Source organism: Staurois parvus, unplaced genomic scaffold (genome assembly GCF_062004578.1).
Source record: "Staurois parvus isolate SC_StPar_1 unplaced genomic scaffold, SC_StPar_1.0 ptg001162l, whole genome shotgun sequence".
Lineage (NCBI taxonomy): Eukaryota > Metazoa > Chordata > Amphibia > Anura > Ranidae > Staurois > Staurois parvus.
In genome coordinates, this window is record NW_028318958.1 from 3,103,026 (window position 1) to 3,118,762 (window position 15,737).

Below are 15,737 nucleotides of genomic sequence, written 5' to 3' on the forward strand. Positions count from 1 at the left end.
AATGGTTACGACAAATAAGTGTGCTTTGATGGGATCTTTTCAGCAAAATCTATACATGGTTTAAAAAGAGAAAAGTGAACATACTGTGTGACAGGTCTCACACATTATTGTACTTGTCAGTTCTCCTCCAAATAAGCGGTCCACAAAGTTGGGGATAACTCTTCTTTTTTCACAGTCTAATAAACACAGAGAGAATTAGTGTTACACTATTTATGGTTTTCCATCAACATTATATTGTAAATACCTTCCAGGAAAACTAAAGGCAAAAAATGTGCGCAAAGCTTCCATTTCAGAGAATGTTAAAAAGTCAGGCCACCCAAAACTTGTATTCAGATTTGGTAGATGCTACATAGATAAACCACGGGGCAGTTTCTTACATTTCCCTGGAACGCTGTTGGGGAGAGCTCTATGCTACGTCTGCACACATGCTGAGGACATTATAAGCAGTTCCACTGTTCCTGCTAGATTTCTTTTTGTTTTAGATTTGTTTTACATGATGAATAATACTAGAGGACAGAAACAACCAAAACAGGACAGGAACAGAGTCAGGAATTAGGACAAGGAGTGCTCACTACTAGAGTATCCAAAATAAACAATCCAGTAACTGACCTAACCCACCAAGCACCACATATATGGACCTACCGACCCCACTGTTTAAAAAACCTATTTTTTTTTTAAAGGTGTATTTCATTATCAAATTCCTATGATTGAAGATTACTAAAATGTTCTGCAAAGATTTTGGTCTGTAATCGGAAAATAATGAACTTGAGGGAAACCCACATAGCAATTATCGAGCTGAAACAATAGCACTTAAAGGGGTCTAGGCATAAAAGGCTCGCTATGCAGATGTCTTAAGCATTTGCAAGGCCACAATGTCTGCCATATTGCTGATAGTATGATTATATCCTATGATCGCCAGCTTCATCTAGTCATGTTGTTATGTTCATAATGTTGTTTTTTTTTCTTTTTACAAAAAGAACTATAAAAAAAAATATTACGTCATGGTCACTAAATGACAATCACAGAAGAAAATTGCATTACAAACATTCTTTACACAATCCTCAACAAAAATAGTAACAAAACAAATTTAAAAAACACACGCTCTCTTTTTTAACCAGTGTTAGTTTAAAAATAAACAGTGTGACTGTAATAAAAAGTATACATTTTAATTTGCTAATTTGTCCTGTTAAAATTACATTACATTTTTTTTTTAAATAACAAACATATCTATACACACCTGCTGTGTGCAGTGGTTTTGCACACAGCAGCCGAGATCCTGCTCTTCTCAAGTCCCTCGCCGGTGCTCCTGGCTCCTCCCTCCTGTCAGGTGCCCCCCACAGCAAGCAGCTTGCTATGGGGGCACCAGCTGCTCTGCGTCTCCATTCACACTCGGCGCCGCAGCTCAGCCCTGCCCTCACTCTCTTCTCATTGGCTCACTGGCTGTGAGTGACAGTAGTGGGAGGCAATGGCACCCGCTGCTGTCTCAGCCAATGACATGCATTCTTTGCATGAAGGTAAAAAACCTTCTGTTTTCAACAGTACCCCCAGCCCCCTCAATACGTACCAGAGTCTCATCGCGATCCAGCGTTGTGAATGACAGCTGTCCTCAGCTGTCCTGGGTCTCTGCCTCCTCACTGGCTGAGATAGCAAGCGGGAGCCATTGGTTCCCGCTGCTGTCAATCACAGCCAGTTAGCCAATAAGGGGAGAGGGGGCAGGGCCAAGCCACGGCTACATGTGAATGGACAAATGGAGCAGCGGGTGCCCCCATAGCAAGCTGCTTGCTATGGGGGCACCAGACAGACAGGAGGAACCAGGAGAGCCTGCGGGGGACCCAAAAAGAGGAGGATGCAGGCTGCTCTGTGCAAAACCACTGCACACAGTATAGACATGTTTGTTATTTTACAACAAAAAAAAAAACTTGAGAATCGATTTAACAGATGAGTTCACCTGTCATAATATGTTACAGCCATATTCAGGGTGTAACACTTAGCATGTTACTAGATAAGCAGCCCCGACACCCCTCCCCAAGTCCCTGTTGTAACAATGGGTTGGGATCTTCTCCCCATACCCGATGTCACAATTTTAAAACCTGGCCGTGTCATTCATTTACAGAGTTCTGTGAGTCAGACAACTAAACTACCATCAACCATTGCGGCTGACAGCTTGTAGTTTCCAATGAACTACCAAAGCGCTGCTGAGTGCTCTAGTAGTTCATTGATTCTTCCTGCCATTCAGTAACTTTGTGTCCATACAAGGCACTGTCAGACAGCTACACCGACAGTCTGCAAAAGCCCGCCATTGCACCAGTGATCTGTTGATCTCGGGTGCAATGCTTTACAGGCTCCTAATAAAAAAAAACAATATATAAAACACTGCACATTTTTTTACCTGCAAAAAAGACGTGCATTTTTTAAAAAAAAAATTTTTTTAAGCGGGACTTCTCCTTTAAAGCAGTCTACACAAAAAAAAAAAAAAAAAACTGTTCTCACATATATGCTATCATACCTCTGACAATCTTTTTAACTTCCTCATCCTCGATCTTCTCTGATGCAGCCTGTAATGTCTTAGAAATCGCTGACGTTACCCTCTAAAATTATATTAAAAAAAAAAAAAAGGGAAAACATGATGACATAAAACAGCTGATTCATGGTTATTAAATACAAACAAAGAGCAGCGCAAAGATAAAGAAAAAGTTCACAGGGGAACCCAGAGAGAGATATCGCTGCAGGGCAACAGGACACAATCCGTGCTGAAAGGTATAACGTGCATAGATATCCAAGTGTGGATGGTGTACACTCCCCTTCACCAAACAAAATCACTGCTGCTCACCTCCGAGGTATAACAATAAGGTCAGACATCGCATTTCCGCTCTGGGGCATATATAATGAAGACTCCAATCAGTCTCGGACGATTTTTATTCCAATTGATCCAAACCGCATACGGAAAAACGCAAAGGCAAAAGAATAGTGCTCTCCGTATGACAAACTTATTAAAATAATAAAAACACACTTACAAAGAAGGCACTTTTACCCAAAGTGCATAACCAAGTGTTTGGAATCACAAAGCATGAATACAAGATAGCAGCGGGTGACACCATAGGCATGACTCCTCCCTCCGTACGCATTACGTCCTAGGGTTGGACTTTGTCAGCGGGAACGGAGCCACGCAATCACCCACACTATTTATGAAGCATCACTGCTGTCATAGTGACAGGGATGGACTCGTAAAAAAAAAAAAAGGAAAACACAGCTGGGGCCAGCATGGTGCCTGTATAACGAACAAGAGACTTCACACGCCGCCACAGCTGCATATAATCATTAATAAAAATTCAGGTGTGTTTGCAACATATTCGGTGTCCCCTACAAGCTAATAGCTGCCTGGCACAGATTGGGTGACACCAAAAATAAAAATTACAAAAAAAGCGTATATGAAAGAATTTTAAAATAAATCCCCACGGTTATCTTTTACAAATAAAACAATATTTATAAAAATATCAAACTGAGTAACAATCCAAAATAAAACCATTCAAATCAAATTCAATCCAATAGGTGTCATAACCTTAGTGGTAAAAATCCAAAAAGATTCTCAATATATATATATATATATATATATATATATATCTATCTCTCTCAATTGGCAAGAATAATTACCCCCCCTCCAATGTTGACTCACTTTTTCTGCTCAATCAGAAACAAAAAAAATGCGGACACTTGGAGGCACAAATCAATGAAATTAAAGAAGCATGAAACTATTTAAAGACACTCAAGAGTGCTCCAGTCTTTCTGGTGAACTTAAGACTAAATTGGTTAAATAGGATAAATAAGTACAGGATAAGAAAAGGAAAAAAAATACCTAAGAGACTCTGGTGATTATGAAAGGAATGAAATTTACAATTGGCAGATGATTACTACTCCCGTCTACTATCCCACCCTGTCCTTTCCCATTTGATTCTACTGGTTCTCAAGTTAGCTATAATCAGCAAGGAGGTCCTAGTGGGAATTTATCCGCTAGGGACCAATATAGGGCTCCATTCCTAAGGGGAAATTCAACAGGTACCCCTATTCCCAGAAGGGCAGGTGATAACTCTTACCGCCACCCTTTGCCAGGGAATTTGAGGACCTGCCAACAGTTCTCTCTCCTATCAGCTCCTGCACACTGCTTTGTGTGGCTGTGTTTAGCCAAACTGCATTTTTTTGTTCATATCAAAAGGATAGAATAAGGACTTACTATGTTAATTTATTAACAATTACCTTACCTTTGTTATGTTGGGCTAACCTGTTTTTGGATAAATATGTGGAAAGTCAGGGAGAGTTTCAGAGCAGGTTATTTGCAAATCTACCAACATTGTAAAATGCAAATCTGTCTAATTATATTTGGAAAGATCTTAAATATTCATGAAGCCCTTATTTATGAGAAATAGCCTTTTTAAATGAGGTGGAGTTTTTACCTATGCAAGAAGGGTAAAAAATGCAATTTTCCCTTAAACAATATAAGTATATGGTAAATGGGTTTAAGACACCTTAAATGTTCATAGTATACTTGTTTATGGTAAAGAGAAATTCAACGTGGGTATCGTGTCCACCTTTGTACAAGGATGTTAAAGATTGCAGTTTTGCCATAAACAAGACAAGGAGTATCTATTCAACTTTTTAATTGAAATCTATGTATACAGCTGTTCTAGGCCTAGACACATTGTTTGTAACACATACGATCAAACATGCTCATAAAACCAACCAATCAGATTGCTCGACACTTTGGTCAATGGGGAAAAGGTGTATATTAGAGAAGGTTTGTTGAGTCATGACAGGAGAAAGTGGGTTCTCTGAAAGTGTCTGACATTGCATGAATATTCTAAGTCTCCTGTCATCTACCTTATCTGTACAGCTAATGTGGGCCACATATGTTGTATGTGACCTTCCCAAGAATTTAAAAAAGGGAAATAATGACGTGTATTCCACACGGCTTCACTTTACAATAAAAAAACGCACAATATGAATGCACAATACAGTCCAGTCATCAAAGAAGCACAGATAAGTATATCTTGATAAGATCCTTATGATGCATGTAGTCCGACGTTGTGCAGAAAAAATGAATAAATTGGCTCTTATTCCTTCTGATGATGTACGTGTGATACGAAACGCGCGTCAAGGAGGAGCCCCTGCTAGCCGTGACGTCAAGCCGCCGGATCAAGGAGGTCCGGCGGCCACTCTTCTATACCAGCTGCATTTAATTCCTCAGGACCACCAGGTGACTATCCCAAGGCCCAGAGTAATATTCAGCTGATCCTGTTTGGAGCCTGTCTGCCATAAGGAACCCCCTGATGTGTTACCTTCCATCACAGAACCACCTGTTCGGAGCTTCCTTCCATCTACAGCCGGAGTGATCCTTGGTGTATGAGATACAATTGCACAATTTAAATTGTGCTTCCGGTGAGTGCGCAATTTATTCATTTTTTCATTTGGGAAGGTCACATACAACATATGTGGCCCACATTAGTTGACATTTAAGTAAGGGATATTGCACCACCTCAAATACTGGTGCAGTCATATATCATCTAGCGCTGCACTATCTATCTTATATTGTCTATTTGAAGGTTCATGGTTTTTCCTTTTTAGTGTATCAGCTGCTGTGTTGGTTAGCGCTCACTGAATCCCTCATTATTATACCTTATCTGTACCTCTGTCTTATGCATTGTTTCTAAGCTGATTAAATGCATCTCTGTGGAAAAGAACAGTTGAACTTGTTGCTGCGGGAAAATACATTTATATCAATCATCGTCATCCCCACATGTAATATACGACAACAGATTCTGTATCTTAATTATATCAATCATCATTCTTGTAATATAAGACAACACTGGATATCTATGCACGTTATACCTTTTATCACGGATTGTGTCCTGTTACCCTGCAATGATATCTTTCTTTGGGTTCCCCTGTGAACTTCTGCTTTATATATCTTTGAACTGCACTTTGTATTTATGCTCTTGGGTAATGTGGAACATGCCTTAGTGTTCAGCTTGCATTCAATAGGTTCATTTTATTTATCTTGTGTGCGCTTTTTTGTTTTTCTTTTATTTGGATTCATGGTTACTGAATGTAGCTCCAATCAGAATGGACAGAGTCAATATCACAGTCATGAACCACTGAAGGGACAGTCAGCAAGAGCAGTCACCAGTTAGCCATGACTAAGGCCTGACAGCTGAAACACACTGCCTGTTTCACAGCGCTTACATGTCATTTCAATAAAAAATATTGCCATTTGACATTTACCTGAGTGCAAATTGTCCCTTCAGTGGTTCACAGTACAGCCTTTCAGTCTGAGCACGGGGTGGAGCTGAGGATTGAAGGAAGGTAGCAGCACCACTACACTTATCTGCACTATTATAGTCATATCACTGCTTTTTTCGAACTCTCAAAAATGTTCTCTATTTTTAAGTAAGGCAGATTTGAGTAACTGGTGGCACAGAAATTTTAGGCCTCATCCCCTAGCCTGCTCTGTCTTCCAGTACTTCTAACAATCCAGAGTTGCCTGTTCCTGGTCTAACGATACAGTGGTAGTCAAAACTAAGAAATACCTGTATCTCTTCTCCTCTCATTCCATCTAGAAGGTAGCGGAGAAGCTCCTGGCTGTCTTGCTGCTGATACCCTCTGAATCGGATGGCTCTGGAAAGAAAAGCAATGCAGACACTACTCATACGTTGGCTAAGTAGAAACTACATACTCAAAGCTGTAAGAAATGTAAACTGAAGCCACTAAGAATAATGCAAAGTTTGCATGAAAACCCTGTTATAGGTTAATAACATTTATTCTAATTTATAGGTTTTAATTATAAAAGTGCGTGGAGCCATCACATCTGTCTAGAAACACATTCATAATTTGCTGTTTTACTAGCAGAGGTGCACAATGTTTAAAAATGAATAAAATATGATCCAGCTAGTTTAATAAAGGGTGAAATATGGCACAATGTATATTCTAGATTCAGCTAAACACCAGATTGATAGCCCAAATGCAGCATATGATGAAAAGCCATGATGATTATCACTGAAAGCAATTCTAAACAGTGACAGTGAGACCAGTGAGTTGCTATTGCTATTCAGCCAACTAAAAAATTTTGAACTTCAGACAATAAGATATGAATGATCAACCCATTTACCCCTTTTCCACCAAGGTACATCTATAAATGACAGATCAGCTTTTCAATATTCCTCCTACTGACAGCAACAATGGAGCTCTATTCCTCTTGCTGATAATGATAAGGCACTATTCTTCCCACTAACGTCAATGATGGGGCACTATTTTCCCCACTGACACCAATAATGAAGCACTATTCCTTCCACTGACACCAACAATGGGGCTTTGTTCTTCCCACTGACACCATCTGATGGGGCACTAGATAAATATACAGCAAACTCCTCCTGTGCTTAAAGGAAGTGTACCCTAATGTAAAGCTGCCAACACTCTGAACTGATACCCAAACAGTGTATACAAATAATGAAAAATAGTGCAGCGCTTCCCCAAATAAATATACGAATATGTGTACATATATAAACACACAATACAGTGCCAAAAACAATGTGCCAAGGTCACCTGGGTGACCTATAAAAGTGATATTCACAACAAAACAATGACAAAGACCCCTATGGATATGGGGATAAATAACAAACAAGTGATAGTGCCAAATGTGATCACACTCCAAATTACATATAAACACACTGAATACTCGAATAGTCCATAAATAAATTGATGGGTGCTTCATATAATCATGCAACATGCAAATGGTGTTTAAGATCTGTGAAAGTGTCAGCACACTTCTTCCACTGTGGCTACAATGCCTCCTCACCTCCTTCCGGTGACCCCAAAGGGCCAAAAAGCCTTCAGGATCACCCTGGATCCTTTTCAATCCTGGCTGGTATTAATTCACCTGTAGTTCCTCTCCTACAAGTCTCCAAAGTCCCTCAGGAATATGCGGAATATGTATCTCACCAACACAGTGAGCAACAAAAGAGATCCTCCATAGTGCAGTATGTAGTAAGCCAAGATCTCTTTTATTCAATAGAAATCAATTCCACTCACATTTTGTGCAGTCCCCCTTCCTCTCCGATGCATGGGTGTACTGCATAGGAGAGGAACTACAGGTGGATTAATGCCAGCCAGGAATGAAAAGGATCCAGGGTGATCCTGAAGGCTTTTTGGCCCTTTGGGGTCGCCGGAAGGAGGTGAGGAGGCATTGTAGCCACAGTGGAAGAAGTGTGCTGACACTTTCACAGATCTTAAACACCATATGCACATTGCATGATTATATGAAGCACCCATCAATTTATTTATGGACTATTAGAGTATTCAGTGTGTTTATATGTGATTTGGAGTGTGATCACACTTGGCACTTATCACTTGTTTGTTATTTATCCCCGTATCCATAGGGGTCTTTGTCATTGTTTTGTTGTGAATATCACTTTTATAGGTCACCCAGCTGACCCTGGCACATTGTTTTTGGCACTGTATTGTGTGTTTATATATGTACACATATTCGTATATTTTATTTATTTGGGGAAGCGCTGCACCATTTTTCATTATCTGATGGGGCACTATTCTTCCCACTGACAAACTGATAGAGAGCTATTCCGCCCAGTGACACCAACGATGGGGCACTATTCTTCCCACTGACGTTAACAATGGAGCACTATTCCTCCCATTGACATCAACCAAAGGTGTCATGAAATTTCTTTTTTTTTAACCAATGACCACAAAGCCTGTAGCATTGTTTACTTACGGAGGCATTTTTTATTCCCACTGGACACAGCCTGGCCCTCCAAAAGGTCTGAACTGGCCCTCTAGAAAGTCTAGAGGAAATGAAACTTGCCCTCTGTATATATTGTGCAGTAACACCATCATTAAGCTCTCTGATAACGTCAACTCAATAACAAGTGTCACAGTCCTGGTACATACTCACTTTTTACAGACCTGAGAGAAGAGCTCTTTAGGGGTTACAACCCCTTTCTTAGTCTCCTGCATCTCAGTAAGGAATTGCCACATTGCCAAGGTAAGTGGCCCAGGCTGCTGCTCCAGGGTCACTTCTCCTGATGTCTGAAATAAATGTATCATACAAAAGGCTTAAAAGACAAGTCTTTAAAATGTATCTATGTAAAGCCAAAACCTTTTTTCTTTAGTTTTGGATAGAGTGTGGAAGTATAAAAACACCCATCAGGTTTTATTGCTATGTCCCTGCTGGAGAGATTCATTACCCCCAACAGCCCTGGTGACCATTGTCATGACGACAGAAACTGATGGGAAATCCAAAATTTGATGGGTTTTTGGGTCAGGCAGTGAAGGAAAATCTCCTTGACAAAAAACTGACAGAGGCTGCCAGGTAATAACCACCCTTTATACAGGGGTGTGGAAATTTTTGAAAAAAAAACTACTTGACCAGGGACTAAATCAGTGTCCCAATCTACTTGTCCCTCATGACAACCTACTTGTCCTGATAAAAAAAGAATTAATTTTAACCAAAGCCGTATTTAAATCTGCTTCAAGTAATGTCTGGGGCTTTTAAAAACAAAAAGGGGCTTTATGGCAACTTAAAACATTTCATATATTTAACATTGCACTGTTTATCTCCTCCTCACCTCCCTGCCTGTCTCCAGCACCGCACCCAGGGACCAGCAGGGAGGGGAGAGACCTTGCAGTGTCAGGAAAGGGGAGTGTCGGGCTTATCCTTTATCCCTTTCGCTGCCAGAGCTGTTTTTGCTTTTTTTGCACATGTTTAAAAAATCATTGAAGCCCTGAAGATTACACAAAACTTCAAAACATTATATATTTTCTGAAATCAGAGACCCTAGAGAACAAAATTATTATTATTCAGTATTTATATAGCACCAAAAGGTTTGCTCAGCGCTGTACATTATAGTGGGGGACAGAACATGAGACAATACAGTAACAATACAATACACAAGGGGGTCAAGGGCCCTGCTCTTTCGAGCTTACAATCTAGGAGGGAAGGGATAGTGGTACAGGAGGAAGTGGCTGTGGGGGATAATAGTGGTAGTTCCAATTTTTTGTCACATGATATTATCACAAAGGTCTAGGAAGCGCAAAATTTCAGTAAAAAATACACTTAAGTTAATTTTAGGATACAAAAAGCAATAAATTATCCAATTTTTTTGTAAAATATAAAAAACGAGGTTGCATCGATTAAATAGATATTCAACATGTCAAACCTTAAATTTGCATGCGCTCGTGAAATGGCAACAAACTTTAGTACCTATATTTTCTATAGGTGATGATTTTAAAGTCCCTTATAAGTCATCAGTTTAGCATTACGGAGGTCTGGTGCTAGAATTTCTGCTCTCATTCTGGCGTACGTGGCAATATGTACCATGTATCGCAATCATCGCTTTCAAAAAATCCCCTATGTGATGATTTTTTGGTGGCAGGCTCTCTTTTTTGAAACATCCCCTGCATGTCTCCCCTGAGTGAGGACGTGCACGCCGGCCGGCTCGACAGCTGTTCCCCTCCAGTCATCACGCTTTTCCAGCGGCACACTGACTACTCCATACTGATGACAGCTCTTCACCCTGTATACCCACCTGATCGATGTTCACACCGTACCACGGTTTCCATGCTATTATGTACCTAATCTATGAGAGTGTTCCTACCTTTTAACCTGAATAAAATGTTATGCTGCACTTAGAGGCGCTTCTTCTCCTTTGTCACATTTAGAAAACAAGAAAAAAGTGAACTTGTTGTGCAGGTGACAGGTATTCTTAGTACACTTACAGAGTGAGAGTCAGCAGGCACTTGGACAGTTACAGTTTTTCCTGAAGGTTTGACTTCATTCAGAAGCTCTCGCAGTGTTGGTGTCTGAGACAAATTCTGTAAGCATATGGTGGAAGACAGTTTATAACAATTATTGCTATGCCTTTGTATTGAGTCATGTGACAGATACAACATTCACATGCTGACCTGCATCACAGCATTGAAGAAGCATGTGTTCCCCAGGTTGCTGAGCCCTTTCACAGTGACCTCCTTGTTGTCATTCTGTGTGTTGGCTGCATTGGTACCCTTTGCACCCCTGTTGAGATCTTCTACCACATGATGTTCTTCATTCTCCTGCTTTTCAGAATTACCATCATCTTCACCTGTCTGAACTATCGCACAAAAAACAATTTTATATTGATTATTTTATTTTTATATCAAACATCTACAGTGAGATTTGGTCCAAATAATTAGGTCAAACTCAAAACAGTAGGCCCAAATAGGTGGAAGAAATATATATGGACCAAACCTTTCTTAAAGTGTTACTAAACCCAGGACCCTGCATTCACTATATCTGGTCTCCCACAGTGCACAGAACATGGAAATTCAATTATTTTAGTAAATACAAACTGCTAAATACAATTATTTTAGTAAATACAAACTGCTAAATACCTTTTCTTATCAGCAGTATATAGCAGTCTTGTGACTTCTATCAGTGTTAACAGAGCACTGGGTAACACTTGTAGGAGGAGTTTTCATTCTCCTCTCACTGTCCGATGAGGTTGCAGGACCCTTGACCCTCTGTCTGGTCTTCCCTGTGCAAATCACATGCACCCTACTCCCCCCCCAAAAAAACAAAAACACAATTCTTTCTAGCAATACAACCAAACTGAGCATGTGCAAAGTGCCTCCTAAGGTCCTGTACTATCAACAGATTGATTGGGGACTGTGAAGAAGGGGAGGATCAGAAAAAAGCCAATGAATTTTTCTGATCCTGAATTTACACAATGAAGAGGATCAACCCCTTAGGTTCCACAGTGAGTATAACAAGCATGCTGTACTGCATATACAGACTGATTTTACTGTTGTGGGTTTAATAACACTTTAAGGCTACACTCCTGTCTCAGCAGGTCTTGCATAATTGTTCAGATTCCTTTCCTGTACTAAAATTGTTAACTCCGGTTTCACTGTATGCCGAGCTTCCCATGGTGGGTATTAAAAGCTGCAGCAAGTCAGATACAGTCTTCCTCTTTTTCTGGCTAAAAGATGTCCAGCATCATCTACCCCTCTCCTGCAAAAAAAGAGTTGCCTACACACAGTGGTTTTTTTTTTGTTTTTTAGGTTTAGTTCCAAGTTGAGGATTTAACAACATTTATTGAGCATTTCTAAATTTAGTTTACTTTTGACAAAACAGTTAAATCTGTGGGTTTTAATTTCACATTGTTTACTTTTCAAATTCAGTTATATTAGCCTAGGTTCACACTAGTACTGCTGCATAATCATGCTTTTCATCACAGCTTTACACACATGATTTTTGCAGTATTTTTTGTTGGAGGAAGGGACTGGATTTTATACACAAAAACACTGCCAAAAACACATTAAATACTTTCCCACTGAAGTCTAATGGCCAAAAACACAATATTGCTGCACCAAAAGAAGCACCTGCACCTTTTCAAAAAAATTGCACTGCACCATGTTGCATTGACATGGACACCATAGAGATTAACTGATCTTCATTGTCATTCATGGCAGAGTGAGGGCAGACGCAGGAGAGATGACACTAGTGTGAACGAGGGCTTTATTGGACAACAAACCAACAAGTTAGCAAAGGGGTTTGGCAAGGGCTTGAAAATGTTCTCCTCATACAATGATAAAAATACAAACCTGTATTTGAAATCTTCACTTTTGTCTTGGACTTTCTTTGAATATAATCCACCAATTGCCGTAACCGCCCTGTGCTGCTGTACTGAACCTCATCATCACAAAGATAGCACCTGTCATCATATTCACAAGGAAATCAAAATTCACAACAAAAATTTCATTGTAATGATTATTTCAGATTTCTCTATATAGGCTACCATCAACATTAAAGAAGATCTATCATTAAAGTGGTTGTAAACCCATGTGAAGTGACTGTCCTCAGGTGATACAAAGATAAAACAAATCCTCCTACATATGTTGTACCTGTTTATCTGTAGTCTCCTCTTCACTACATCCATTCAAAGTGCTAAATTTACAAAGCTTGAAATGCTGACAAAAAGAAGGGGGGAGGAGAGCTGAAGTTACACTCTGCAGAGCTCAGTGAGGAGAGCTGATTGGAGGGAAGAGACACACCCCCTCCCTCCACACAGCTTACAGGAACAGAGCTGAGGCTGTCAATCTGCTGGAGGTCCCTCCCCCATCACCTTTTTTCTCTTGGTGTCAGGAAAACTTGTCAGAAGAAACTCATGCAGATAGCAAAGGAACAAAGCAGCAGACAGAAATGACACTTAGTGCTCTTAATTGAGACAAGTACACACTATAGAGGGATATGCTTTGCTCATATTTCATGTCTGAGGTTTATAACCACTTTAAGCGTTCACTTCCCACAGATTAATAAGACAGACTGCATTGCTAGGAATACAAAACCTTGCTTGCTTTGAGCTAGCCTTCATAGTCATACATTCTTTTCCAGTAAAATCAAACTGATGCAGCAGTTTTAGGTGCAGCAATTTTAGCACCAACGTTTCTCACATAAAATTTTTTTTTTTTTATCACATCTGAAAAATGAAAGCTAATTCTAGCCTAACAGTAAAGTTCAACCATAATCTGGTATTTGCATGCATCTATGTTAGCCTTCAAATAAATTTTTTGTGTCAAAGTAAAGACCCTTGGATGCACAGTACCTGTGCTTCTAGAACCCACTGAGAACCTAGGATTTGTCAGGAGGTGGATAGTAACCGAAGGAGGAGTAGGGCTTAGTGTCTAGGAAAGAAGTTGAGGGAAGTGTCTCCACCTGTTTAATGTTGAACTCCAGGCACAAAAAAAATGTATTTAAATATGTTATTCAATAGCCACATAGGAAGCCACACTGTGCACCAAATGTCTTTGCAAACCTAGATATTTCTTTGTAAAAGCAGCAGTATCACTATGCTGTACACAGCCAGTGCAGAGAGCAGAGCTGTGGGATGGGCCTTCTAGGCCCATCCCATCATAGTTCCACCCACTATAGGTTGACTGCAGAAACCTACAGGAGGGGGCAGAGACAAGACCAGTCATCCTGCAGAAGGAGAGAGAGCAGCAGGGACCAGTCTTGTATTTCAGGAAGCTCCTGCACAGAGACAGTGTTTTATACTAGATTATTGCAGGAAGATTTACACAAAGCGCATTGAGATTCAAGAATAAACATGCATCTTTTATTAGAACAATATTTGCTTATCCCGGAGATCAGCTTCAATTGGTAAATCAGTATTATTCCATATCACATGTACAAAACACAGGTTTAAAATACATACTAGTAACACCTAAATATGTGCCTACAACTATAAGCATGTGTCATAATACAGAAGTATCACATACCACACATTCCACTCGCCAACGCTGAGCACTAGGCAGTGCGGTTCTGATCTCGGTGTGTTGTAGTGGTTTAGTGCATGCTGATGTTCTGAATGTCTTCCACATCCCTAAATAAAACAAAATGATGGTCAATAATGGTCACTGGAGACCATAAAATCATAAAAGGCAGGCAGCCCCTGCATGTGTATAGCTGCAGTGCAGACAGCAGATACAGTGGATATAAAGTCTACACACCCGTTAAAATGTCAGGTTTCTTTTATGTATAAAATGAGACAAAGATAAATCATTTCAGAACTTTTTCCACCGTTAATATAACCTATAAACTGTACAACTCAGTTGAAAAACAAACTGAAATCTTTTAGGTGGAGGGAAGTAAAAATTAAAAACTAAAATAATATGGTTGCATAAGTGTGCACACCCTTAAACTAATACCTTATTGAAGCACCTTTTGATTTTATTAAAGAACTCAGTCTTTTTGGGTATGAGTGTCAGCATAGCACATCTTGACTTGGCAATATTTGCCCACTCTTCCTTGCAAAAACACTCCAAATCGGTCAGATTGCGAGGGTATCTCCTGTGCACAGCCCTCTTTAGATCACCCCGCAGATTTTCCATCAGATTCAGGTCTGGGCTCTGGCTGGGCCATTCCAAAACTTTAATCTTCTGCTGAAGCCATTCTTTTGTTGATTTGGATGTATGCTTTGGGTCGTTGTCATGCTGAAATATGAAGTTCCTCTTCATGTTCAGCTTTCTAGCAAAAGCCTGAAGGTTTTGCGCCAATATTGACTGGTATTTGGAACTGTTCATAATTCACTCTACTTTGACTAAGGCCCCAGTTCCAGCTGAAGAAAAACAGCCCCAAAGCATGATGCTGCCACCACCATGCTTCACTGTGGGTATGGTGTTCTTTTGGTGATGTGCAGTGTTGTTTTTGCGCCAAACATATCTTTTGGAATTATGGCCAAAAAGTTCAACCTTGGTTTCATCAGCCCATAACACATTTTCCCACGTGCTTTTGTGAGACTTCCGATGTGTTTTTGCAAAATTTAGCCGGGCTTCGATGTTTTTCTTCATAAGAAAAGGATTCTGTTTTGCCATTCTACCCCGTAGCCCAGACATATGAAGAATACAGGAGATTGTTGTCACATGTATCACACAGCCAGTACTTGCCAGATATTCCTGCAGCTCCATTAATGTTGCTGTAGGCTTCTTGGCATCCTCCCAGACCAGTTTTCTTCTCGTCTTTTCATCAATTTTGGAGGGACATCCAGTTCTTGGTAATGTCACTGTTGTGCCGTATTTTCTCCACTTGATGATAACTGTCTTCACTGTGTTCCATGGAATATCCTTGCCTTGGAAATTATTTTGTACCCTTCTCCTGACTGATCCCTCTGATGCTTTGGAAGTTCTCTGCGGACCATGGCTTT

General features: G+C 40.1%; 1 protein-coding gene across 1 annotated transcript in view; it reads right to left on the reverse strand.

Moving 5' to 3' along the window:
• USP16 (ubiquitin specific peptidase 16) overlaps window positions 1-15,737 on the reverse strand; it is a 62,980-nt gene that overhangs the window by 24,482 nt on the left and 22,761 nt on the right. Inside the window, exons 4-11 of the mRNA XM_089659519.1 lie at window positions 14,314-14,417; window positions 12,640-12,749; window positions 10,963-11,147; window positions 10,777-10,872; window positions 8,954-9,087; window positions 6,579-6,666; window positions 2,507-2,588; window positions 85-176 (exon numbers count right to left, since the gene is read on the reverse strand). Coding sequence (XP_089515645.1) covers window positions 85-176; window positions 2,507-2,588; window positions 6,579-6,666; window positions 8,954-9,087; window positions 10,777-10,872; window positions 10,963-11,147; window positions 12,640-12,749; window positions 14,314-14,417 — 891 coding nt within the window. The remainder of the gene's footprint in view (window positions 1-84; window positions 177-2,506; window positions 2,589-6,578; window positions 6,667-8,953; window positions 9,088-10,776; window positions 10,873-10,962; window positions 11,148-12,639; window positions 12,750-14,313; window positions 14,418-15,737) is intronic.